At 43.4% G+C, this 27792-nt stretch overlaps 1 protein-coding gene across 6 annotated transcripts in view; it reads left to right on the top strand.

Moving 5' to 3' along the window:
* RMND1 (required for meiotic nuclear division 1 homolog) overlaps nt 1-27295 on the top strand; it is a 49156-nt gene extending 21861 nt beyond the window's left edge. For 3 of the 6 annotated variants that reach the window (XM_054490737.2, XM_054490738.2, XM_054490741.2), the window contains 7 exons: nt 2500-2600; nt 6451-6557; nt 7457-7521; nt 8741-8817; nt 12669-12789; nt 26315-26431; nt 26887-27295. In XM_054490737.2, coding sequence (XP_054346712.1) covers nt 2500-2600; nt 6451-6557; nt 7457-7521; nt 8741-8817; nt 12669-12789; nt 26315-26431; nt 26887-26919 — 621 coding nt within the window. In that variant the 3' untranslated portion in view covers nt 26920-27295. Of the gene's footprint in view, nt 1-2499; nt 2601-6450; nt 6558-7456; nt 7522-8740; nt 8818-12668; nt 12790-12929; nt 13478-23231; nt 23372-26314; nt 26436-26886 lie in introns of those variants that run through there. The other 3 variants (XM_054490740.2, XM_063667118.1, XM_063667117.1) reach the window with 2 other exon arrangements.
* Nucleotides 27296-27792: the final 497 nt, after the last annotated feature.

The following is a 27792-nucleotide window of genomic DNA, read 5'->3' as shown; positions in this document are numbered from 1 at the left end:
TAATTAGCACAAACTGAAACATTAGAAGGGAAATTAATAGATAATGCACAACTTATTTGCTCTGCATTACATGATACTTATCAGTTTCATCTTCCAAAATATATTGTATTTTGGGTTAAGATTTCCTGCTTTTTCCTTTCTCTAGACACACACTAATTTGTGGAGAATCAGAACCATCCTAACTATACTGCAGACAGAAAGAAGTACTGTAGACTTTGCATGTTGTACTATACAAAATGTATGCACAGTTAATTGGAAGCTGGTTGCATTGAGTGTTCTTTTAGGTCAAGTTGTCTAGAACTTACTACTCATGGGAAATAATTTTTTCAAGATCCAAATCGAGATTTGTTTAATACAACCATTTTAGAGGCAAATTGGTAATCTACATTAAAGCTTTATATTTAACCCAGTAATTTTACACCTAGAAATTTATCCAAACGAAATAATCGTAACTATTCATGATGATTTTTGTACAAAAATGTTCATCAGAGCAATATTTATAATGGCAAAAATTAGAAATTACCAAAATACACAATAATAGTTTGTTAAATACATCCATATACTACAGATATACTATAGATCCCCTTAGAAATCATGTAAAAAAATCTATTTCTGGGAGATTACCTATATATATAATACAGTTACATTAAGAGAGCAGATTATACATCCAGGCATGGTGGCTCATGCCTGTAATCCCAGCACTTTGGGAGGCCAAGGCCGGCAGATATCTTGAGGCCAGGAGTTCGAGACCAGCCTGGCCAACATGGTGAACCCCATGTCTACTAAAAATACAAAAATTAGCTGGGCGTGGTGGTACACACCTGTAACCCCAGCTACTCGGGTAGCTGAGGCACAAGAATCGCTTGAACCTTGGTGGCAGAGGTTGCAGTGAGCCAAGATCAGGCCATTGCACTCCAGCCTGGGAGACAGAGGGATACTCTGTCTCAAAAAAAAAAAAAAAAAGCGGGTTACAAAATATAACCAATATAATCTCAGAACTGGTTAAAAAACATGCTTTATACAATCCCAATTTTACGAAAAGGAAACACACACAGTAGGTGGTTGGGAAGGGAACTTGGAGAAAAGAAAATATAAATGACCAATAAATATAAGAAAATACAAGTTGGCTATTTGAAGTTGCAAAGATGTAAAAGGTGGATAAACCCCATTTCTTAAGAGTAGTTTCATAAATGTTTAGATTCTACATTTGGAAAAACTACTTTGGAGAGCAGGCTGGCAATATTATAAGTGTGGGCCAGGTGTGGTAACTCACACCTGTAATCGTATCACTTTGGGAGTCTGGGGTAGGAGGATCACTTAAGCTCAGGAGTTCCAGACCAGCCTGAACAACACAGTGAGATCCCATCTCTACAAAAAGTTTTTAGAAATTAGCCAGGTGTGGTAGTGTGTGCCTGTAGTCCCAGCTACTTGGGAGGCTGAGGCAGGAGGATCGCTCGAACCCAGGAGTTTGAGGCTGCAATGAGCTATGATTGCATCACTACACTCCAGCCTTGGTGACAAGGTGAGACCCTGTCTCTTACATATATACATATTGTGTAAGTCCGCATATCTTTTGATCTAGCAATTCCTAAAGAAGTATTCCCACAAGGCCATGAAGACCTATGCACAAGTGTGGCACATTGCAACATTGTAATAGTGGAGAGTAGAAAAAATTCCCCATGGAGGACACACCTAGGTTGGTTAAATAAATTGCAGTTCCTCTGTAAAGGAAAATAGTGTTGAAAATGTCATGTGCATAATATGATCCTATTTTACATAAAAAGCAGCATAAATAGGTACTTATATACACATAAAAAGTCTGGAAGGATATGCACCAAGTTTAATCATGGTTGCCTCTGGGGATTAGGATTTCAGTACAGAAGAGAGAAAGAGATGATCACCTCCCACACCTGTGTGGCTTAATTTTTTATTAGTATGTTGGGCTTTTTATTTTATTTTATTTTTTTTGGAGATAGGGTCTTGCTCTGTCACACAGGCTGACATTGGCTTACTGCAACCTCCACCTCCCAGGCTCAAGCCAGCCTCTCAGGTAGCTGGGACTACAGGTGTACACCACCACACCCAGATAATTTTTGTATTTTTTTGTAGAGACAGGATTTTGCCATGTTGCCCAGGCTGGTCTTGAACTATTGAGCTCAAGGATCCACCCGCCTCTGCCTCCCAAAGTGCTGGGATTATTAAAGAGATTTAAAGAATACAAATTATAATATTACTAGTGATTTTCCTTGGGTTGTGGGATAATGATAACCTTGATTTTCTTCTCCATTCTCATCTGTGTTTTCCAAATGTAAAAACAAATGAACATGTCATCCTGATTACTTTAATATCACAATGGATTTGATTTGCCTTTTCCTTAAAAACATGCAACAGAAATAATGCCTGTAAGTGTAATGAAGACTGTTATAAGCATTAAAATCATAACATACTTGAACTGAGGGAGTCAGTTATGATTTCAGATTAATCTTCCTTTTCTTCTAGATGAAGCATGTGATGAAAGTTCTAGAAAAACATGAAATTCAGCCCTATGAAATCGCACTGGTACACTGGGAAAATGAAGAACTTAACTACATAAAAATAGAGTAAGCAACTTTTCATCAAATTTATGAAAGGGACACTTGGAATAAATTAGGTAAAGCAATAGAGGAGACAAATTATTATGCATATGGAAACTTTTTTTTTTTTTTTTTGAGACGGAGTCTCGCTCTGTCGCCCAGGATGGAGTGCAGTGGCGCAATCTTGGCTCACTGCAACCTCTGCCTCCCGGGTTCAAGCAATTCTCCTGCCTCAGCCTCCTGAGTAAGTGGGACTACAGGTGTGCACCACCACACCCAGCTAATTTTTTGTATTTTTAGTAGAGACAGGGTTTCACCATGTTGGCCAGGATGGTCTCGATCTTGACCTCATGATCTGCCCACCTCAGCCTCTCAAAGTGCTGGGATTACAGGCGTGAGCCACTGGACCTGGCCTGGAAACTTCATTTTAAGAAAAAAGTGGCCAGGTGCGGTAGCTCACACCTGTAATCCCAGCACTTGGGGAGGCTGAGGCAGGTGGATTACCTGAGGTCAGCAGTTCAGGACCAGCCTGGCCAAAGTGGTGAAACCCTGTCTCTACTAAAAAATACAAAAATTAGCTGGTTATGGTGGCAGGTGCTTGTAATCCCAGCTACTCAGGAGGCTGAGACAGGAGAATTGCTTGAACCTGGGAAGCGGAGGTTGGAGTGAGCCGAGATCACGCCATTGCACTCCAGCCAGGGTGACAAGAGTGAAACTCCGTCTCAAAAAAAAAGAAGAAAAAGATTACTGGTACAAATACAAAGTCTAAACCATATAATAAATATTAGAAAATAAACATAATTTTTTGAACTTCTCAGGCTATCCACAAGTTAAAACAAGTCAGTAGTATAGCCCCAAAATGGAAATGTTAAGCCTAATCCAATAAAATAGTATGCATTTATCAAATGAACCTATCAAATTATTCCAGTAAATTTTTCTCTTAATCCAGTTTTTTCCTATTGATTTTGGGGGGTGGGGGGTATGAAAAGGAAGTATAGTGAGGGGGCAATCTAAGAGACCCACTTGTAGAAGTGTGAAGAAGTGGGACCTGATGCACCAGTTTCACTAAGATAAATGGGTAGGCAACAGACTAGCTGATTTTCCTGACTCAGCCAGAGGGAAAAAATGAAGAGATGTTAGGGCCGAGACAGAGGCAGTGTGAACAAGATGGTAGTGTCTTTTTCCTCATGGAGTTACCTGTCTAGTGGAATATGAGTCTTTGCAGGTTCTTAAGAAAGGTAGTGTTGGCCAGATTTGGTGGCTCACACCTGTAATCTCAGCACTTTGGGAGGCCAGGGTGGGAGGATCACCTGAGTCAGGAGTTCAAGACAGCCTGGCCAACATGGCAAAACCCCATCTCTATTAAAAAATACAAAAATTACCCGGGCATGGTGGCGAGCGTCTGTGATCACAGCTACTTGGGAGGCGGAGGCGGAGAATTGCTTGAACCTGGGAGGCGGAAGTTGCCATTACCCGAGATCGCACCACTGCACTCCAGCCTGTGCAACAGAGTGAGACTCTGTCTCAAAAAAAAAAAAAAAAAAGCGTTAAAAGCAGAGCTTTGGGAAGACTTGGAAGAGAGACAGAGACTAGCTATAGAAAGACCAGATGGGGATAAGAGCTAAGTAATCAGCGCTCACCACCAATAGGGCCAGTCACGGTTTTCTAAGTAAGTGCCTTCCATGTATTATTTCATTTAATCCTGGGGAAAACCCTATAATTGCAGCTAACTGGCTTTCAGATGAGATTTATTGAATCCTGTCTTGCCAAAGGGCACCTGACTATGAGTCAGCCTGAGCCCAGCGGTGGCTGCAGTCAGAGGTAAGGATATAAACCTGAGAGAGACAGCAAATGAGCAGCCCGTAGTTTTATTATCTTTAATAGTTATTCAGCCCTTGGCCTGCAGATACGGCTCCTGTGAATCCCCTTTCTGTGTTCTATTAGGTTTACATTAAAATGGCAAAAACCGCGATTACTTTTGCACCAACCAAATACTTCCATATCAAACTACTACTAGACCCTTGTGTGTGTGTGTGTATACGCTTATCCATACACACACATGTTATTGTACAGTCTGTGAGGAGTAAAATCCTCAGTGCTTAGGATCCCACAGTCAGTTATTTTGTTTCGTCAGAAAGACTGTCCTGGCTGCCGCCTACATGGTTATTATGTGAGTCCTGCCATGATTCCAGGGATCTGCTCAGCTCTGTGGCATGGGCCCAGTTTACTCATAAAGCCTCTTGTGGCCGAGCCCAGTGGCTCATGCCTGTAATCCCAACACTTTGAGAGGCCAAGGTGGACAGATCACTTGAGGTCAGGAGTTCAAGACCAGCCTGGCCAACATGGTGAAGCCCTGTCTGTACTACAAATATAAAAATTAGCTGGGTGTGGTGGTGCACTCCTGTAATCCCAGCTACTCAGGAGGCTGAGGCAGGAGAATCGCTTGAACCCAGGAGGCAGAGGTTGCAGTGAGCCAAGATCACGCCACTACACTCCAGTCTGGGTGACAGAGCAAGACTCCATCTCAAAAAAAAACCTCTTGTGACTGCTGTCTTTGCTTTCCTTCCTCCATCTGAGGCTGTCATAGCAGATGCCGCCTCTCAGCCCTCCATCAGGCTCCTTGTCCCCCTCCCTTTGGCCGTCACTTCTTGTCTGACATCTTTTGTGAAGGTTTACCCCTGTCTTTTTTCCATTTGCTTGTGATGTTTATATTCACACGTTCCCCTCTTCCCCCATCCCGTCTAGGATTCTCCACAGTCACATATTCATTTTTCACAACTTCCTTGCCTCCCTCCCCAACCCCATCATGTCAGTGTGATTTTAGATTACACTCCATATATAGTTTTATATGCAGCATTTTTTCACATAGAAATTTACTGTGAACGTTCTCCTTTTTATTAACTATCCTTCCAAAACACACTTTTAAGTTTTTCTTGTGTGGAGTGACTATTACTGAGCCAACCCCTACTGAACATTTGGTTTCTTTCCTAATTTTTTACTCTTAAACACTGACTTTTTTTTTTTTTTTTTTTTTTTTTTGAGACAGAGTCTTGCTTAGTCTCCCAGGCTGGAGTGCAGTGGCGTGATTTCAGCTCACTGCAAGCTCCGCCTCCCAGGTTCACACCGTTCTCCTGCCTCAGCCTCCCGAGTAGCTGGGACTACAGGCGCCTGCCACCACACCCAGCTAATTTTTTGTGTGTTTTGAGTAGAGACGGGGTTTCACCATGTTAGCCAGGATGGTCTCGATCTCCTGACCTCGTGGTCCACCTGCCTCGGCCTCCCAGAGTGCTGGGGTTACAGGTGTGAGCCACTGTGCCCAGCCAACACTGACCATTTTTTTAAAAGTTTTTAGCTGGGCAAGGTGGCTCACGCCTGTAATGGCACCACTTTGGGAGGCCGAGGTGGGTGGATCATTTGAGGTCAGGAATTCAAGACCAGCCTGGCCAACATGGTGAAACTCCATCTCTATTAAAAATACAAAAAAATTAGCTGGGCGTGGTTGCACATGCCTGTAATCCCAGCTACTGGGGAGGCTGAGGCAGGAGAATCTCTTGAACCCAGGAGACTGAGGTTGCAGTGAGCTGAGATGGCACCACTGCACTCTAGCCTGGGCAGCAGAGTGAGACACTGTCTCAAAAAAAAAAAAAAAAAAAAAAAGTTTTCTTGTATACAAATTTTTCTTTGCGTCTTAGATTATTTCCTTAGGATAAACTCCTAGAAAGGGAATTACTTGGACCAAAGGATATGAGAACATTTGTAACACTCTTGATACAAATTGTCAAAATGACCTCCAGAAAGATGATATGGTGTCTTTTTCAAAGGAAAAGTTAAAGTGCTTTTTAAGATTTAGAAGGTATTATCTTTTTGCTTTTCACAGGGGACAGTCAAAACTTCACAGGGGGGAAATAAAGTTAAATTCAGAGCTGGATTTAGATGATGCCATTCTAGAGAAGTTTGCTTTCTCCAATGCTCTATGCCTTTCTGGTAAGTTACTACTGCTTATGGGATAGGGTACTACCGTTGTCATTTCATTGAGGGAAGTTTAAATAGTCACGATTTGGGTATATTTTCAGAATACTCAACAAAGGCTTAGCATTCCTTTTCCTTTTTTTCCCTCCGTCAGAAAAAATATCTAGTATAAAAGATAGTACTGTGCTGAAGTTACTCATTCCTTATTAATTGTATTAATAAAGCTTAACCTCTCCAAAAGTATTTTTTAGATGATGATTATATTAGCCTTTGTTTTTTTCTCTTCTCTCTATGCGATTGTTATTCTTAGATAGTCTCTAATCCAGACAGAGAAGCCCAGCCTTGTGTGACTGGGCACAGGTCCCGGTGTAGAAAAACATACTCTAGTGTTTCATAGGAATGGGACCCAGAGTCACAGTGGCTGTAAGTTTGTTCTGAAAGATCCACGTCCCAAATAAAACTATACAAGTTCTTTAAGAATTTCTTTTGCCAGCAGTCTACCTTAGGTGGCTGCTGCAGCGTCCTGTCCATCCCACTGTGAGGGGCTTCGGAGATTTCTGAGGTTTACTCTAGTCCTGAGGAGTGAAGGGGAGGCCAGGGTATCTGCAGAGCTACCCATGGTGTCAAGGTGTACCCTACCCTCCTCAGTTTCCAAGATGTAATACTAGAAAATCGAGAGTTCTACTAAATGTAGCTTTGGTCTTCCAATAGGGCATGGAAAGCGATTCAGTTTCCTCTATCCACTTTAATTCTGTCCTTTATGATAATTAACTATTCTTAAATTATATTTTCAAGGTTTTAGTACTTTTTCTTAAAACTATTATTGAAATAGTAGTGAAGATGCTGTGCAATTATGTATTTTATATACATGTGAATATGATGATAAAGAAATGTTCCATTTATTTTTTTCCCAGTAAAACTGGCAATTTGGGAAGCATCACTGGATAAATTTATTGAATCTATTCAGTCAATTCCTGAGGTAATTATATCAATTTTATGCTTATTCAAGGATTGATTTTTATATGGAAAAAATATGAATTTCCCAATATAACAATATATAGCTGTCCATCAGTATCCATGGGAGATTTGTTCTAAGACCCCACTGGATACCAGAATCTACCAGTGTCCAAGTCCCTGATATAAAATGGTATATATTTGCATATAACCTATGCATATCCTCATGTATACTTTCAACCATCTCTAGATTACTTAAAATACCTAATATAATGTAAATACTGTGTAAATAGTTGTTATACTGTATTGTTTAGGAAATAATAACAAGAAAAAACAGTTTGTACATGTTTGGTACAGATGCAACCATTCTTTTTTCTCTAAATATTGTCAATTTACAGTTGGCTGAATCTGCAGTGGCAGAACTTATAATAAGGGCCGATTGTTTAGGAGTACGACAACATTATTATAAACAATAAGAAAGCTACACTAAACTTACAACTCCCAGTTACATATAAAATGACAAATTAAGAAACTTCATATTGATTACTTTTTACTTTTTAAAACTTCAAATTGTTTCCTCTGTTGGTGCAGTATTTTTTTTTTTTAATATTAATATAATTGAAATGGGGTCTGGCCATGTTGCCCAGGCTGGTCACGAACTCCTAGGCTCAAGCAATCCTCCCCGCCTCAGCCTCCCAAATAGCATTAAAGGCCATGAGCCACCGTGCCCGTCAGTTGCAGTATTTTTAATGTAACTGAATTAAAGAAAAAAGTGAAATGTTTCCTCTCTAAGAATGGAAATTATGACCACTTTTCCTGATTTAAGAAAGTGTTTTGCTAAATTATGAGAAAAATAGTGGTATGAAAAATACATATAAAGTTATATTAAAATTTCAGTATACATTAAAAATCATCTTAGTGTAATTAACTGTGTCTTTATTGTGAAAGAGTAATCTAATTATACTTCGGAAAGGAGGCCCTGCTTTTCTACTAAGAGATTAGGAATGTATATATCATACGAAATACTGATGAGAAGGGAAATGAAAAAAGAGAATATACAATTTCTACATAATAAAATTATGAAATTTCAAGGTGAGTTAAAACATTAATCTGGGAGACAGCCATCCTAAAAAATATTTACATAGGATCCAAATTATGCCGCTTCAGATTTTGCCCTGTTGACCTAATGCTTATTAGAAAGACAGATACATGGTTTTTTGGTTTTCCGATTCCCTCTCAACTAGGCTTTAAAAGCTGGGAAGAAAGTGAAACTATCTCATGAAGAAGTTATGCAGAAAATCGGTGAACTCTTTGCCCTAAGGTAAAAGTTTTCTCTCTAAATAAAATATTTCATATATTTAACAATCTCAAGAAAACATTCCCATAGTTCTGTGGTGAAGAGCAAACATTTACACCTTTATGGGAACTGTAGCTGTTTTCATTTCATCGATTATAAGCAGGGAGAACTCTTACCCATTAGAAGTAGTTGGGCTATGTTAAGACTGTACTGAAAGAAATTACGCATGTGTGAAAGAGATCACGATTCATCTACATTAAACCCACATTAAGGAGCACAGTAGGTGTTCTTTGAAGGTAGAAAGACATATTCCTGAATTTGGTTAACGGGAATTCTCTGTAAAAATATATCACTGCATCATAATGCTAAATAGACCTAATTGCTACAGAAAAGTTTCTTTGAATCTGAGACACCAAGATGCCACTGGAGAGAAACTGCTGCCAGTTAAACTATGACAATACTTTTTTTTATCAGAGGATTAAAATTTTACACTTACTGAAATAGCTTTTAGTCTTAGCTGGATATCAATTATATCACATTCCCTCTTGGGCATATATGAAAAGGAAAGCTTAAGAAAATAAATTATTTAAGGCAAAGACAAGTAAGTCTCAACTGCCACCTGTCAGACACCATTAATTTAAGATGCCTCGAGATGTTAAAATGGGAATAACTATGTCTAAAAACTGATGAATCATTTTAAATAAGTGTCTGGAAAGGTTTTCAGCTTATTTTATTCTTGTAGTTGTCCCAGGATTTATGGAATGAAACATCCCGGATGTTGGTGTTTTTCTCACAGGCAGCATTGTCCAGTTTATCCCTTCTAGCATGTGGAATGAGTTACCAGAGCTCATTGCAAATGTTCACCTAAGACTTGTTTTTCCATATTCTCCTTAGATGCTCTGCCTGGAGAGAAGTGATACAGTGTTTCATTGTCTGTGTATCTCTCATAGCTCAGGACCTCTAGTTCAGGGTACCAACAAAACTTAAAAACCCATCCATCAGGAGCATCCTGCAGCAGATCTGAAGCCTCAAATTCTCTGAGAAGTAGGGTAGAGAGATTCTTCTCTCCTCTTCTCTTGGTCATGCAAGCAGAAATTGATGTAGTGAATTATAATATCCAAACTGAATAGTTAGGACTAAATATACGTAGGTTTGTGAATAGTTTCTATAAAGGCTTACTTTTATTATCCTGTTTCCTTACCTGTACAATAAAAACGCTTATTTGTTAATACAAGGAATGTGATACATCTGTGAAAATAAACATGGCAAATAATATTAGATTAAAAAAACTAAATCTAAATTTATATAGTGTATGATCCCATTTGTGTAAGCAAATAAAAATATTCATGTTTATCTTTATATGCATACATATGTACATGCGTTTGCTTGCACACACATGCATGTATGAATACAGAAAGATCTGGAAGTACACAGCAAAGTGTCTCTACAGGCCTGTCCTTGGGGAGAATAAAGGATTTAAGTCGTGTGGTAGCATAAGAGGGCCTACCACTGTTTTTCTGAATCCTCCTCTAGGATATTTTCCTTTTTTTTTTTTATCACGAACAAGTATGTATGTGTTACTTTTTTTTTTTTTTTTTAAAGACAGGGTCTTGCCTTGTCACCCAGACTAGAGTGCAGTGGCATGATCATAGCTCACCGAAGCCTTGATCTCCTGGGCTCAGGGATTCCTCCTGCCTCACCCTCCTGGGTAGCTGGGACCACAGGAGTGCTTCACCACACCCAGCTAATTTTAAAAATAATTTGTAGAGACGGTCTCAAACCCTTGCTCAAGCGATCCTCCTCCCTTGGCCTCCCAAAGTGCTGGGATTACAGGTGTGAGCCACCACATCAGTTTATGTGTACTTTTATAACTTAGATTTTTATTTAGTTAAACATCTAAGTGTAAGGCCAGGCATGGTGGCTCACACCTGTAATGCCAGCACTTTGGGAGGCTGAGACAGGTGGATTGCTTGAGGCCTGGAGCTCGAGACCAGCCTGGCTAACATGATGAAAGCCCATCTCTACCAAAAATACAAAAATTAGCCAGGAATGGTGGTGTGCGCCTGTAATCCCAGCTTCTTGGGAGGCTGAGGCACGAGAATTGCTTGAACCCAGGAGGCGAAGGTTGCAGTGAGCCAGGATCATGCCACTGCACTCCAGCCTGGGCGACAGAGCAAGATTCTGTCTCAAAAAAGAAAAAAGCTGGGTGGCTCACGCCTGCAATCCCAACACTTTGGGAGGCCGAGGCCACTGGATCATCTGAGGTCAGGAGTTCAAGACCAGCCTGACCAACATGGAGAAACCCCATCTTTACTAAAAATACAAAATTAGCCGGGCATGGTGGCACATGCCTGTAATCCCAGCTACTCGGGAGGCTGAGGCAGGAGAATTGCTTGAACCCAAGAGGTGGAGGTTGTGGTGAGCCAAGATCACGCCAATGCACTCCAGCCTGGGCAACAAGAACAAAACTCTGTCTCAGAAAAAAAAGTAAGCGCAGACTTCTTATATTAAAATGTAGAAATTAAGAGAGAGAGTGTGTATGTGTATGCTTGCTTGTCTAGTGTTTGCATAAACACTGGAAGGATACAGAGGAAACTAGAAGGGATTACTGATAGGGAAAGATACAGATAAGAATAAGAGTAAGATTTATCAATTTTTACCTGTTTATATCTTGATCTGCTCAGGAGGCTGAGGCAGGAAGATCACTTGAGCCCAGGAGTTTGAGGCTGCAGTAAGCTATGATTGTGTCACTGCACTCCAAACTGGGTGACATATGAAGACATTATCTCTAAAAAAAATTTTTTAATAAAAAACAACAAAAAAGTATGTACATATTAAATTTTTTTTTTATTTGAGATGGGGTCTCACTGTGTTGCCTAGGCTGGAGTACAGTGTCACAGTCTTGGCTCACTGCAGCCTCTGCCTCCCAGGTTCACATGATCCTCCCACCTCAGCCTCCCAAGTAGCTGGGACTACAGGCATACACCACCACACCTAGCTAGTTCTTGCATTTTTTGTAGAGATAGGGTTTCGCCATGCTGTCCAGGTTGGTCTCGAACTCACAGACTCGAGCGATCTGCCCGCCTTGGCCTTCCAAAGTGCTGGGATTACAGGCATGAACCACTATGCCTGGTCCTAAAATTTTTAATAAAAAAAGCTTAGGCTGGGCATGGTGGCTCATGCCTGTAATCCCAGCACTTTGGGAGGCTGAGGTGGGCAGATTACGTAAGGTCAGGAGTTCGAGACCAGCCTGGCCAACTTGGTAAAACCCTTTATCTACTAAAAATACAAAAAATTAGCCAGGTGTGATGGTAGGCGCCTGTAATCCCAGCTACTTGGGAGGCTGAGGCAGGAGAATCGCTTAAATCTGGGAGGCAGAGGTTGCAGTGAGCTGAGATCATGCCATTGTACTCCAGCCTGGGTGACAAGAGTGACTCTGTCTCAAAAAAAAATAAAAATAAAAATTGAAAACAAAATGAGTTTTTTTCTATCTACTTCATAAATAATGTTGGTATTAAAGATTGAATTAATTTGGTTCAGAAGTTTGAAACTCATTTGTAAATTTTATTTACATGTTTGTTGGAAGTATTTTGCAAAGGTCAGCGTTAACAAATGTTTTCAGCCAGATGCAATGCCACATGCCTGTAGTTCCAGCTACATGGGAGGCTGAGGCAGGAGGACAGCTTGAGCCCAGGAGTTCAGTCTGCAGTGAGTTGTGATCATACCACTGCACTCCATCCCGGGTAACATAGCAAGACCCTCTCTCTTACCAAAAAAAGAGTTTTCATAAAGCACTATGTAAATATTAAATATAATAGAAACAATGATTTTTAATTCAAGATAAATAAAAAGTTATAATTTTCCCTTTTTTAAAGGCACCGTATAAACTTGAGTTCAGACTTCTTGATTACTCCTGATTTCTACTGGGACAGAGAAAACCTGGAAGGACTTTATGATAAAACATGTCAATTCCTTAGCATTGGCCGAAGAGTTAAGGTACGTATTTTGCACTTTTAATGAGAGAAAAAGACACGTTGTCACCTATAAGTTGAATATGTTTAACTGCTTGCAGAGAAATATCTTGTTTGACTTCCATTCAAATCTCTTTATATTTCCCCTTCTTGTCCTTTGTACAGTCACTTCAATTTTTTGTGTCAAAGGATCTTCTGATATTAGCTCTACAGACTAGATAAGGTTGGTGAATAAGATGAGAGTTTGGAAGCCTAACGGTCCATCAGGAAGTTCTTGTCAAGTTTCAAGCAAGAGTTCATGACTGCTCCTGATCTGTCATGGAGACAGTGAGAATATAAATAAATTTAAGAAAGAATCATATAAGACAAATCAAGTGATGGGTAATGGCAGGCCATGGAGAAGGAAGAATAAAGGATGACTGATGTTTGCCTGGAGGTGACAAGTAGAAAGGTGGAAAAACAATAATGAGAGGTCAGAGAGGGGAGGTGACAGACTAAATCTAAGATATGCCGAGATGAGAGTAACAACAAGATATCCAATTAGCTCCGTCATGCAGGCATTTAGAAGGGCAGAAGCAAAGTCGAGAACAGAGACGTGTATTAAGAAATCCCAGCACTTTGGGAGGCCGAGGCAGATGGATCACCTGAGGTCGGGAGTTTGAGACCAGCCTGGCCAACATGGCGAAACCCTGTCTCTACTACAAATACAAAAATTAGCCAGGCATGGTGGCACGCACCTGTAGTCCCAGCTACTCAAGAGGCTGAGGCAGGAGAATCACTTGAACCCAGGAGACGGAGGTTGCAGTGAGCCGAGGTCGAGCCACTACACTCCAGCCTGGATGACAGAGTGAGTCTCCGTCTCAAAAAAAAAAAAAAGCTGCTTTGATGGAGGTAGACCACATGGGGAAAGAGCATAAAAAAACAGAAAATTGACGTTAGTACAATGTGTGCACATAGTTCTGTGACATTTCGCCACATCTATAGATCCATGCAACCACATGATCAAGACACAAAACTGTGCCAGGTGCAGTGGCTCATGCCTGTAACCCCAGCACTTTGTGAGGCCAGAGGTGGGCAGATCACTTGAGGTCAAGAGTTCAAGACCAGCCTGGCCAATATGGTCTACTAAAAATACAAAAATTAGCTGGGTGTGGTGGTGCGTGCCTGTAGTCCCAGCTACTCGGGAGGCTGAGGCAGCAGAATCACTTGAACCCAGGAAGTGGAGGTTGCAGTGAGCTGAGATTGTGCCATTGCACTCCAGCCTGGGCGTTGCAGCGAGACTCCATCTCAAAAAAACAAAACAAAAAGACACAAAACTGTTTTATCACCACACAGTTCTTCCTCATGCTACCCTGTATAGTCACACCGCCCTCCCCCTACCCGGACTGTCCCTAACCCCTGGCAGTGAGTAATCTCTTCTCCATCTCCATAATTTTGTCATTTTGAGGATGTTATAGATAGTCACACAGTATGTGACTTTTTTTTTTTTTTTTTTTTTTTGAGACGGAGTCTCGCTCTGTCACCCAGGCTGGAGTGCGGTGGCTCGATCTTGGCTCACTGCAATCTCTGCCTCCTGGGTTCACGCCATTCTCCTGCCTCAGCCTCCCGAGTAGCTGGGACTACAGGCACCCGCCACCATGCCTAGCTAATTTTTTTTTGTATTTTTAGTAGAGACGGGGTTTCACTGTGTTAGCCAGGATGGTCTCGATCTGTATGTGACTTTTTAACTGGCTTTTTTCACAGAGCATAATGCCCTCAACTTGGATCCATCCAAATTGTTGCTTGTATCAAAGTTCCTGTCTTCCTGTGGTTACTGAAATATTTTTTTGGTATTTCTTTTTTTTTTTCTTTTTTTTTTTTATGAAGTATTTATTGATCATTCTTGGGTGTTTCTCGGAGAGGGGGATATGGGAGGGTCATAGGATAATAGTGGAGAGAAGGTCAGGAGATAAACACATGAACAAAGGTCTCTGGTTTTCCTAGGCAGAGGACCCTGCGGCCTTCTGCAGTGTTTGTGCCCCTGGGTACTTGAGATTAGGGAGTGGTGATGACTCTTAAAGAGCATGCTGCCTTCAAGCATCTGTTTAACAAAGCACATCTTGCACCGCCCTTAATCCATTTAACCCTGAGTTGACAGAGCACATGTTTCAGAGAGCGCGGGGCTGGGGGAAAGGCCATAGATGAACAGCATCCCAAGGCAGAAGAATTTCTCCTAGTCAGAACAAAATGGAGTCTCCTATGCCCACCTCTTTCTACACAGACACAGCAACAATCTGATCTCTCCTTCCTTTCCCCACACTTCCCCCCCTTCTTTTCAACAAAACTGCCATCGTCCTCATGGCCCGCTCCCGATGGTCGCTGTCTCTTCGGAGCTGTTGGGTACACCTCCCAGACAGGGTGGCCGGGCAGAGGCGCTCCTCACTTCCCAGACGGGGCCGCCGGGCAGAGGCGCTCCTCACTTCCCAGACGGGGCGGCCGGGCAGAGACGCTCCTCACCTCCCAGACGGGGCGGCCGGGCAGAGGCGCTCCTCACTTCCTCCCATACAGGGTGGCAGCCAGGCAGAGGCGCTCCTCACCTCCCAGACTGGGCGGCCGGGCAGAGGCGCTCCTCACCTCCCAGACGGGGTGGCCGGGCAGAGGCGCTCCTCACCTCCCAGACGGGGTGGCCGGGCAGAGGCGCTCCTCACCTCCCAGACGGGGTGGCCGAGCAGAGGCGCTCCTCACTTCCCAGACGGTGTGGCGGCTGGGCAGAGGCGCTCCTCACTTCCCAGATGGGGTGGCCGGGCAGAGGCGCTCCTCACTTCCTCCCAGACGGGGTGGCGGCCAGGCAGAGGCGCTCCTCACTTCCCAGACGGGGTGGCGGCCAGGCAGAGGCGCTCCTCACCTCCCAGACGGGGCGGCCGGGCAGAGGCGCTCCTCACCTCCCAGACGGGGCGGCCGGGCAGAGGCGCTCCTCACCTCCCAGACGGGGCGGCCGGGCAGAGGCGCTCCTCACCTCCCAGACGGGGCGGCCGGGCAGAGGCGCTCCTCACCTCCCAGACGGGGCGGCCGGGCAGAGGCGCTCCTCACTTCCCAGATGGGGCGGCCGGGCAGAGGCGCTCCTCACTTCCTCCCAGACGGGGTGGCGGCCAGGCAGAGGCGCTCCTCACTTCCCAGACGGGGCGGCCGGGCAGAGGCGCTCCTCACTTCCCAGACGGGGTGGCCGGGCAGAGGCGCTCCTCACTTCCCAGACGGGGCGGCCGGGCAGAGGCGCTCCTCACTTCCTATACGGGATGGCCGCTGGGCAGAGGCGCTCCTCACTTCCCAGACGGGGCGGCCGGGCAGAGGCGCTCCTCACTTCCTATACGGGATGGCGGCCGGGCAGAGGCGCTCCTCACTTCCCAGATGGGGCGGCCGGGCAGAGGGGCTCCTCACATCCCAGACGATGGGCGGCCAGGCAGAGACGCTCCTCACTTCCTAGACGGGGTGGCGGCGGGGCAGAGGCTGTAATCTTAGCACTTTAAGAGGCCAAGGCAGGAGGCTGATAGGTGGAGGTTGTAGCGAGCCGAGACCACGCCACTGCACTCCAGCCTGAGCACCATTGAGCATTGAGTGAGCAAGACTCCGTCTGCAATCCCAGCACCTCGGGAGGCCGAGGCAGGCAGATGACTCGAGGCCAGGAGCTGGAGACCAGCCCGGTCAACACGGCGAAACCCCGTCTCCACCAAAAATACAAAAACCATTCAGGCGTGGCGGCACGCGCCTGCAATCCCAGGCACTCGGCAGGCCGAGGCAGGAGAGTCACAGGAGCCTGAGGCAGGGAGGTTGCAGCGAGCTGAGATCACACCAGCTTCGGCAACAGAGGGAGACTGAAAAAAGAAGGAGAGGGAGACCGAAGAAAGGGGAGAGGGCAGAGGGGAGAGGGGAGAGGGGAGAGGGGAGGGGGGGATTTCATTTTAATGTTACTTTTTAGTATATCTTGTTGCATAGATATTTAGTAGTTGCTCTGGTTATTACATCATATATATATAACTTATTACAATCTACTGATTTCAACATCTTGCAGATTAAATGAAGTATAGAATCTTTATTTCCCTAATGGATGATTGGATACAGAAAAAAAAAAAAGACTCCTTATTTCTTTTATATTCCTTTACCCTTCCCTATTTATAATTTTCTTAACTATTCTTCTGTAGACATAGAAAACTTCATCAGATAATGTTATAATTTTTGCTTCAACCATCAAACATAATTTAGAAAACTAAGTAAAGTCTGTTGTATGTGCCCATGTTTTTATTCTTTCTGTTCTTTTTTCCTTCTGATCTTGTAAGATTTCTTTTACTGTTTTTTTTTTTCCAAGAACTTTATTTAGCCGTTCTTTTAAGGTAAGTCTAGTGAGACAAATTCTCTTAGTTTGTCTTCATCTGAGAGTGTATTAATTTTCTTTTCATTCTTGAAGGATATTTTCCTAGAAATAGGATTCTAGGTAGACAGTTTTCTTTCTTTCAGCACCTGAAAAATGCCGTGCCACTTCCTTCTGACCTCCATGGTTTCTGATAGGAAATCTGCCATAATTCTATGACATCTACATTTTATCTTTTATTATCATTTCACAAGGTCTTTGAGGCTCTGTTCACTTCTTTTCCAGCATATTTTGTCTCTGTTAAGATTGGGTAATGTCGTTTGTTTCATCTTCTAGTTGACTGATTCCTTCCTCTGTTAAATTTGTTCTGCTGCCCATCATTGAGTTTTTTATTTCATTTATTGTATTTTTCAGTTCTAAAATTTCCATGTTTTTTTATTTGTATCTTCTGTTTCTTTGCAGAGACTTCCTGCTTTTTCGTTTGTTTTAAATGTGTTCAGAATTGCTTGTTGAATCATTTTTGTGATGGTTGCTCTAACGTCATCTAATAATACCTAACCTCAGATACCTCTTGATGTTAGTGTCTACTGATTGTCTTTTCTGATTCCCTCCAACTAATTTTAATATCTCCAGTTTCCCTCATTGCCTCAAGTGTTCTGGCTTGATATACAAGGTCCATCCTATTGTATCCCTTTTTCAATCATATTTCCTACCAATCCCCACATTCACCTTGTATCACATCAAAAATAAATGATTAGCCTGGGAAACCCAATGAGACCTCATTTCTACTAACCTTTTTTTTAAAAAAATTAGCCAGGTATAATGGCATGTGCCTGTAGTCTCAGCTACCCTGGGAGGCTGAGGCAGGAGGATTGCTTTAGCCCAGGAGTTTGAGGCTGCAGTGAGCCATTACATCCCAGTCTAGGTGACAGGGTGAGACCCTGTCTCAAAAAAATAAAAATAAAAAATATATGATTTATAATTTCAAAAACCTACCATGGCTTATTGAATGCTGTGTTCCACTTTAGTGTCTACATTTTTTTTCTCTAAGCTAGACACCGCCCCTTGCAAAAGGTACCCACATCAAAGGTATCTGCAGTTGTCACTGATCTTGGTGCCACCTATTCCTCTGTAGGTGTCTTCCAGCACAGGACAGTAGAGATCATCACCACTGGTCAGGGCAAGAAAACCAAGCTATGTTGCTTTTAGCTGACACAGATTGATTAGTGATGGTTTAGGAACCAAATTCAGTGGACTCCATCAACACAGTTTTAGATACCAAAGGTGTAATTAGACACCGATTTGACAATCCAACTGTCTGGTCAAACATGAAAAGCACTGGGCTTTCCTGGTTGTCGACTATGCACACAGGCTGAAGATCCAGAGGAGGTAAGGGAGAAATACTAAAAGCTTTATACAGGTGAGGTATTTCCTGTGGTTGTGTTAGCTACTGCTGTGTAACAAATTACCCCAAAACTTGGTGGACTGAAACACCACTTACTGGCTGGGCACGGTGGCTCACGCCTGTTACCCCAACACTTTGGTAGGCCAAGGCAGGCAGATCACATGAGGCCAGGAGTTCAAGACCAGCCTAGCCAACATGATGAAACTCTGTAAATTAGCCGGGCATGGTGGTGTGCGCCTGTAGTCCCAAGTAGCTGACTCTGGAGGCTGAGGCATGAGAATCACTTGAACCAGGGAGGCAGAGGTTGCAGTGAGCTGAGATTGCACCACTGCACTCCAGCCTGGGTGACAGAGTGAGACTCGGTCTCAAAAAAAAATAAAAAACACCACTTACTATTTCAGTTTTTGTGCGTCAGGAATCAGTGCAGCTTAGCTGGGTCCTCTGATTCTGTTTCTCACAAGGGTGCAGTCATCTCAGAGATTCACTTCCTAGTTCACTCGTGGTTATTGGCTGGATTTGGTTCCTCTCAGGCTATTAGATTGAGGCCTCAGTTCCTCATAAGGTGTTGTCCAGAGGCTTCTCCATAGAGCATCTCACAACATGGTAGCATGCTTCATCAGAATGAACAAGTAGGGGTTTAGATCTGTATCCCTGCCCAAATCTTGTGTCGAATTGTAATGCCCCGTGTTGGAGGTGGGTCCTGGTAGGGGGTGATTGGATCATCAGGGTAGATTTCTCATGAGTGGTTTAGCACCATCCCCTTGGTGCTGTTCTTGTGATAGAGTTTTCGTGAGGTTGTTTAAAAGTGTGTAGCACCTGCATCTCCCCTCGCTCGCTCTCCTTCGCTTCTGCCATGTAAGGTACCTGCTCTCCCTTCACCTTCCACCATGATTGTAAGTTTCTGGAGGCTTCCCCAGAAACCAAGCACATGCCAAGCATCACGCTTCCTGTAGAACAGTGCAGAACCATGAGCCAATTAGGCCTCTTTTCTTTATAAATTACGCAGTCTCAGGTATTTCTTTATAGCAATGAGAGACTGGACTAATACAGAGAGCAAGAGAGACTGTCAGGAAGAGAATGCTAGTAAAACAGAAGTCAAAGTCTTTTGCAACCTAATCACAGAAGTGATCTTTGCTGTGCTGTCTTTGTTAAAAACAAGTTAGGGCCAGGTGCAGTGGCTCATGCTTATAATCCTAGCCCTTTGGGAGGCTGAGATGGGAGGGTCACTTGAGGCCAGGAGTTCAAGACCAGCCTGGTCAACATAGTGATACCCCCCCCCCCATCTCTTTAAAAAAAATAAAAAAATTAAAAAGCAAGTTATGGCCAGGCATGGTGGCTCACACCTGTAATCCCAGCACTTCGGGAGGCTGAGGTGGGTGGATCACCTGAGGTCAGGAGTTGAAGGCCAGCGTGGCTAACATGGTGAAACCCTGTCTCTACTAAAAATACAAAAATTAGCTGGGCATGGTGGTGGATGCCTGTAATCCCAGCCACTTGGGAGGCTGAGACAGGAAAATCGCTTGAACCTAGGGGGGCAGAGGTTGCAGTGAGCCAAGATCAGCCTGGATGAAACAGCAAAACTTCGTCTCAAAAAAAAAAGGCAAGTTATTAGACTGAGCCTACGCTCGAGGGTAGGGGATGACACAAAGGTGAACACCAGGAGGTGGGGAGTCTTTGGGTGGCATCTTAGAAATCTGCCTACCACAGTGGTTTTGAAAAAGATGGAGAAAATTCTAGAAACCTACTTTATGACCCCTGACCCACATGATCCTCATACTACCAGTTACTTTAATGGTTGCCAGCTTCAGGCCATCAAAGATGGTGGAACCATTACTGATCTCATTGTGTTCTGAATTGTCAGCAAGCCAAATGCCGCTGCTCTCGGCTTGGACGAGAACGTTAATGCCAAAATTAATGATCTGATCTTTGACCTGGGTGGCATGTTTTATCTGTCCATCCTCAGTATTCAAGATGGAATTACTGAAGATACCCACCTGAGTGAAGAGTACCTTGACAACTAAGTGGTCAGCTGTTTCATGGCTGAGATCAACTGCAGGTATAGAAAGGACACCCGTTGAGAACAAGCAGGCTGCCCAAGCCCCTTCTGCCTCTACTGTGAATGTACTCTTCATTCTGGTATCGAGGCCAATTTGAGATTGAGTCCCTCCATGAAGGGGTTCAAGGGGTTCACATCTATACCTCTGTGCACATGAGCAGCTGGAAGAATCAAAAGCCACCCCAGTCCCTGGCACCCTACACCTGTGTTGAAAGCCATAAGCAGTGTCACCCAGACATATCACCAGTCATTCACGGGTGGCTCTATCTATATCCCCAAGATTTAAAATCTCCTATAGGGCCGGGCGTGGTGGCTCACACCTGTAATCCCAGCACTTTGGGAGGCCAAGGTGGGAGGATCGCTTGAGGCCAGGAGTTCAAGACCAGCCTGGCCAACATGGTGAAACCTGTCTCTACTAAAAATACAAAAATTAGCCGGGCATGGTGGTGCATGCCTGTGATCCCAGGTACTTGAGGGGCTGAGGCACAAGAATCACTTGAACTCAGGAGGCAAAGTTTCCAATGAGCTGAGATTGCACCACTGCGCTTCAGCCTGGGTGACAGAGTGAGACTCATCTCCAAAAAAATAATTAATAAATAAGATAAAGTCTCCTACAGGAAGAACTAGAATTGAATTTATTTACAGGCAGCATGATCTTGTATGTAGAAGACCTGAAAGAATCTACAAAGAAGCTACCAGAATAAGTGAGTTTATCAGGGGTTCAAGATCAATGTATAAAAACGGTTATCTTTCATTATACTGCAAATACACAATTGGAAAATGAAATTTTAAAAATACTGTTTATAGTAGCACCCAAAACTTGAATTACTCAGGTTTGAATTGAGTGATTCAGCTATTCCAGAATAATATTAATTAATCAATTGGAGTAATCTGAGCAAGTAATTGTTCTTTATTTCATTCCCCAGTCTCACTGTGGGACATCTTTTTTGGTGTTAAGTCTTCTGCATGAGTTATGAAGCATACCTAAAAGGTCTCAAACTACATTTCTCAGAGTTTTTTCTCAGCATCCCGAAGGCAGTTCAGACTCATTGGATTATGTCAAAGGTTATTTAGAAGGGGTTGAGAGTTCACCTTGCCTTAGGCTCAGCATAGTGCTAGCATTATACATAATACAAAAGAAAAATAAGAATTGGTCCTGCCCTTCAGCTAGCTTTACAGTCTTCTAAGAAAACAGATGGAACAGGCTGGGCACGGTGGCTCATGCCTGTAATCCCAGCACTTTGGGAGGCCAAGGAGGGCGGATCACGAGGTCAGGAGATCCAGACCATCCTGGCTAACATGGTGAGACCCCGTCTCTACTAAAAATACAAAATTTAGCCGGGCGTGGTGGCGGGCGTCTGTAGTCCCAGCTACTTGGGAGGCTGAGGCAGAAGAATGGCATGAACCCGGGAGGCAGAGCTTGCAGTGAGCCAAGATCGAGCCACTGCAGTCCAGCCTGGGTGACAGAGCAAGACTCCGCCTCAAAAAAAAAACAGATGGAACAAAGAGTGGCGGGGTTTTTTTTTCCTCCTCAAAAAGTAGAACAAAGGGTCTTGAGAAAATAGGGGTGAGTAGGCATAAGACATGCTAAAAAGTTGAGTACAGAGGTCCAGATGCAGAGAGCAGTTACATGGTGTCATGGGACAGAAACTAGTTGGCAGTGGATCCCTTGCTCCATTTTCTCACGTCGGTATCCCCTGAAGTCCTGTCATTGAGGCTTCTGTCCCCATGCCACCTACTCCGTGAACACTGGTTTGTTGTCATGACTTCTAATCCCACCTTCTCCTGGTGATTTTCAAATGTCTCTCTCATCCCAGTCTCTTGCCTTCAAGACTTTTCCAGTTGCCCCTCAATCTCACAGATCTTCCTCATTTACATATCTCATCGCATCCTTTTAAAAATTGTGTGTACCATTTTCCACTAGAATGTAAGCCCCATGAGATCGGAGACCATGATTATTTTCTTGCCTGTTCTTGGCAAAGGCCTCACATATGGTATGTCCTCAAAAAATATTTGTAGAATTAGTCAATGATTAAGATTTCAAAATGAAACTTTTGAAATTCCCCCCCCACCCCAGAAAATGGTAAACCTTTTCAGTTCTCTATTTCACCTCACAGGAGGACCTCCTAGCCTCACCTATCTAGTCATTCAACCAGAAACTTAAAAGTCATCTGGGTGTCCTTTTTCTCCTTCACCCTCCATATCCAGTCAAACAATCTTTTTATTTCCCTCTAAGTATCATGGATTCATTAGCAAACATTTATTGAAAGCCTATGTGATAGGCCCTGGGCTGGTGAAACAGGGGAATACCATACTGACCCGTCTTCAAGCCCCCAACTATTAATGTTCATCCACACAGCCCCTCATCTTCCTTTACCACCTGGACTTGTCTGATTCCTTTTTGACTCTCTCCGTCTCCAGACTGGACCTTTTTCCAGTCTCTCTGCACCCTTTGGCTGCAAGACAGAGACATGTGTCTATTTCACCATTCTGTCTCCTCTGCCCAGCATAGTACAGTAAATGTTAAAACAAGTACTTCCAGATTGAACAAAGGCCTCCCCATCACCTGCAGAATGAAGTTCAGATATTCTAGCATGACATGCTACTTTCCTATTGCTGCTTAACCTAGTGGCTTAACAAATTTATCATCTTACTGTTCTGTAGGTCAGAAGTCTGGCATGGCCTAAAGTTAAGATGTTGATTCCTCTTTGGAGACTGCGAGTGGAATCCATTTCCTCACCTTTTCCAGTGACTGGAGGCCACCCATATTCCTTGCTCATGGCCCCTTCCTCCATCTAGCAAAGGCCAGTGGAATCCTCATATTGTATCATTCTGAACTCTTCTGCCCCGCATTTCCACTTTTAAGGACCCTTGTGATTACATTGGGCTTACCCAGATAATCTAGGATTATCTCATCTTAAGGTCAGCTAATTAATAACTTTAATTTCTTATACAATCTTAATTCTCCTTTGCCATATTATATTCACAGGTTCCAAGAATTAGGACATAAATATCTTTAGGGTGGGGGACATGGTTCTGCCTATGCCATATGTAGTACACAGTACCTCTCACAATCTGGTACTAACTTTTTTTTTTTCTGAGATGGAGTTCAATGCTGTGGTCTTGGCTCACTGCAACCGCCGACTCCCGGGTTCAAGTGATTCTCCTGCCTCAGCCTCCCAAATAGCTGGGATTACAGGTGCCTGCCACCACACCAGCTAATTTTTGTATTTTTAGTAGAGATGGGGTTTTGCTATGTTGGCCAGGCTGGTCTTAAACTGACCTCAAGTGATCCACCTGCCTCAGCCTCCCAAAATGCTGAGATTACAGATGGGAGCCACTGCCCCCAGCTAACTTACCTCCTTAACCTCACTTCCAAGCACTTTCTTCTAGGTTGTCCACAATCTAGCTATGCTTGTCTGTATGCTGTTTCCTATGCTTGACATGCTCCCTTCATTCCCCCATAACCCCACCAGCATCCCCTTTTCTTCGTGTCCACTGCCTTTTAAAGCCTAATTCACATTGCCTACCTCTGTGAAGCCTCTCCTGGTTTTCTTTGCTCCCTTAATCTGCATGCTCAACGCATACATGCCTCTATACCTAAATAAATAGCATGCTGTGGTAGTAGGGAGTCTTTTTTTTTTTTTTTTTTTGGTGACGGAGTCTCGCTCTGTCACCCAGGCTGGAGTGCAGTGGTGCGATCTTGGCTCACTGCAAGCTCCGCCTCCCGGCTGGGTTCACACTATTCTCCTGCCTCAGCCTCCCAACTGGCTGGGACAACAGGGGCCGCCACAATGCCCAGATAATTTTTTTGTATTTTTAGTAGAGATGGGGTTTTACCCTGTTAGCCAGGATGGTCTTGATCTCCTGACCTCATGAAACTCCCACCTCAGCCTCCCAAAGTGTTGTGATTACAGGCAAGAGCCACCGCACCCGGCCATAGGGACTCTTGCTTGCACATTTCAGTGTGTTGTCAGATGCTTGGGTTAATTGAGGTTCGAAGCTAAGTTGTTAGACTTAGTAATAGGAGACTTTGGGACGTTTAGGAGAGTTGTGGTAATACAAACCAAACTTAAGGAATAAATTGGATGATGACGAGGTAGTGGAGGAAGAAAATGTTGCCTGTTTTTTGGCCCAAGTTGAAAGAAAATGCAAGAGGCTGAATCAGTAGTCCGAAGAGAGAAGCAAGCTTAAGGATGAACATTAAAGACCAAGATCAAGCAGCCAATAGAAACAGACATTAAGAATGGGCAAGAGGAAAGGAAAAGAGGGAGGGGAAAGGAAGAGGGAAGAGGCATGCTCTACCCATCTATACAGATTAGAAACTACAGGGTGACCATAACGCCTGGAAATAGGGGCAAATGGTGATGAGTGTGGTTTGGTGAGTTAGTCCTGTGGTTCCATGAGTAAGACAGTTTCTTTTTTTTTGGAGACAGGATCTCACTTTGGCACCCAGGCTGGAGTGCAGTGGCATGATCTTGGCTCACTGCAGCCTTGACCACCTGAGCTCAAGCAATCCTCCCACCTCGTCCCCGCCAAGTAGCTGGGACTACAGGCACACACCACCATGCCTGGCTAATTTTTTTGTAGAGACAGGGTTTCACTATGTTGCCCAGGCTGGTCTCCAACTCTTGAGCTCAAGTGCTCCTCCTGCCTCAGCCTCCCAAAATGCTAGGATTACAGGCATAAGCCACCGAGCCCAGCCTAGTAATAAGGCAGTTTAATGCTATGTGCAAAAAATCGTAACATGGTGCAGTAACACATTCCAATCAACCCCTGAACACGTACCTGTGATTCATCTCTTAATGTTCACTGACCAAACCTGTAACTTCAACATACCCCATGAGACAAGCTGTTTTAAAATTTTGCTTCCAGGATTTCCAGTAGCAAGTGATTGATATAAAGATATTAGGTAGGTATTTAACAGTTTTCACATCCAGGCCTGGCGCGGTGGCTCACGCCTGTAATCCCAGCACTTTGGGAGGCCAAGGCGGGCGGATCACAAGGTCAGGAGATCAAGACCATCCTGGCTAACACAGTGAAACCCCATCTCTACTAAAAATACAAAAATTAGCCGGGCGTGGTGGCGAGCACCTGTAGTCCCAGCTATTCGGGAGGCTGAGGCAGGAGAATGGCGTGAACCCAGGAGGCAGAGCTTGCAGTGAGCCGAGATCCACCATTGCACTCCAGCCTGGGCGACAGAGCGAGACTCTGTCTCAAAAAAAAAAAAAACAAAAAACAGTTGTCACATCCAAATTTTGAATTCAGGGACTTTATTTTCTTTGAACCCCCACAGCCAGCTTGTTTGGAGGCATCGGAATGCAGAACTGTTGCAGTTCAGTTGAAAGCAATGCCATCTAGTGGTGTGTGTACAGCAGGTCAAATGTTAAGCGTAGATTTTCTAGTAGAAAGTAAATTATCTTTAGGTCTTGCTAAAAAACTATGTTTCAAGTTTGCCTCTTTTAACTGCTAAAAAGGGCAGCTACTAAAAACTAGGACTCAAAAACCTATTTTTAGTTCTTCCATCAAAATCTTACAAATAGAAGAGCTTCAGTATGCAAAGTATTTCTTGCAGTTAAATTTGTACAAAATGTCTCTGGATGGATTCACAAGAAACTGATAATGTTGCTGGCTGCCTGTGGGGAGGCCTGAGGAGCAGGATTTTTCACTGTATAGCTATAGAATTTTTATGCGTATGACCATATTAAATTGTTTAAATACATGTTACTACAATTTTTCTTACACAGGTCATGAATGAAAAACTTCAGCACTGCATGGAACTAACAGATCTAATGCGGAATCACCTGAACGAGAAGAGGGCACTCCGCTTGGAATGGATGATTGTCATCCTCATTACCATAGAGGTAAGATGGAAATGCTGTGTACTGTAATCAGTTACCATCTTTTCACAAATACAGGGGCTATGCTAATAAGATAGTTTGAGATAGAAAATTATTAGCAGGAAAGAGGCTGACTTTGTTATCATTACTAACTCTATTTGGAAGTTTCAAATTACTATTTGCAAATGCATTAAAAGTAATTTTTGAAAAGGTTCCACTTTTTAAAATTTGAGAGTAGACCTCAAGGTCCTGCTTTTAAAGACAGCATTTGGGAAAAGTCCTAGCTGTAAATTTATAATGTACAGCTCAACATCAAATCAAGCACCCGTACCTCCAATTCATAGGTTGCAAACACGTGAGAAAGGGCAAACATTTACCTTACTTCAGGAGCATTTCTCATTAATCACAATCTTGGAAGTCATTTTAGTTTGTACCCATAATTTGCCCGTCATGAAATAATTCTCACTTTTTATTCTAAGGTAATGTTTGAGCTGGGACGAGTATTTTTCTGATCAAGTGATAACCAAAGTGTCACTGCAAGAGATATTCAAGTTCTACAATCAAAAATTAAATGTTCGGCCAGGCGCGGTGCCTCATGCCTGTAATCCCACCACTTTCGGAGGCCAAGAAGGGTGGCTCATTTGAAGTCAGGAGCTCAAGACAAGCCTGGCCAACATGGTGAAACCCCGTCTCTACTAAAAATACAAAAATTAGCCAGGTGTGTTGGCACACGCCCGTCATCTCAGCTACTCAGGAGGCTGAGGCAGGAGAATCTCTTGAACTTGGGAGGCGGAGGTTGCAGTGAGCTAAGATCACACCACTGCACTCCAGCCAGGGCGACAGTGAGACTCAGTCTCAAAAATAAACAATAAAGTAAATAAATGTTCACTACTGGGTGATCATTTAATAGGTTTTTTTAATCAAGAAATTATCTTTTTCAGCTCCCAGTATATCGTGTGAATAAAATTATGAAGAATCTAGTGTTTATATCTACATCACTGACAATTCACAAGGAAAATATTTCAGTTAAGAACTTTGGGAAACCTTAGCACCTAGGAAATCTTGGCACATCTTGGCAGATACTTCTTAAAGTCAAAGGACTTAGGTTTTAGACACCACAACTTAACCTATCCCCAGGGAATCCCATCATGGCCCTGGCTGAGAGAATCATACAGGAACTGAACTGTTTAAATCAATATATACAGGCCGGGCACGGTGGCTCACGCCTGTAATCCCATTTTGGGAGGCCGAGGTGGGTGGATCACAAGGTCAGGAGATCGAGACCATCCTGGCTAACATTACACAGTGAAATTCCGTCTCTACTAAAAATACAAAAAATTAGCCGGGTGTGGTGGCAGGCACCTGCAGTCCCAGCTACTCAGGAG

Source organism: Pongo pygmaeus, chromosome 5, assembly GCF_028885625.2.
Source record: "Pongo pygmaeus isolate AG05252 chromosome 5, NHGRI_mPonPyg2-v2.0_pri, whole genome shotgun sequence".
Taxonomy (NCBI): Eukaryota; Metazoa; Chordata; class Mammalia; order Primates; family Hominidae; genus Pongo; species Pongo pygmaeus.
This window is presented reverse-complemented; position numbering and strand designations above follow the sequence as displayed.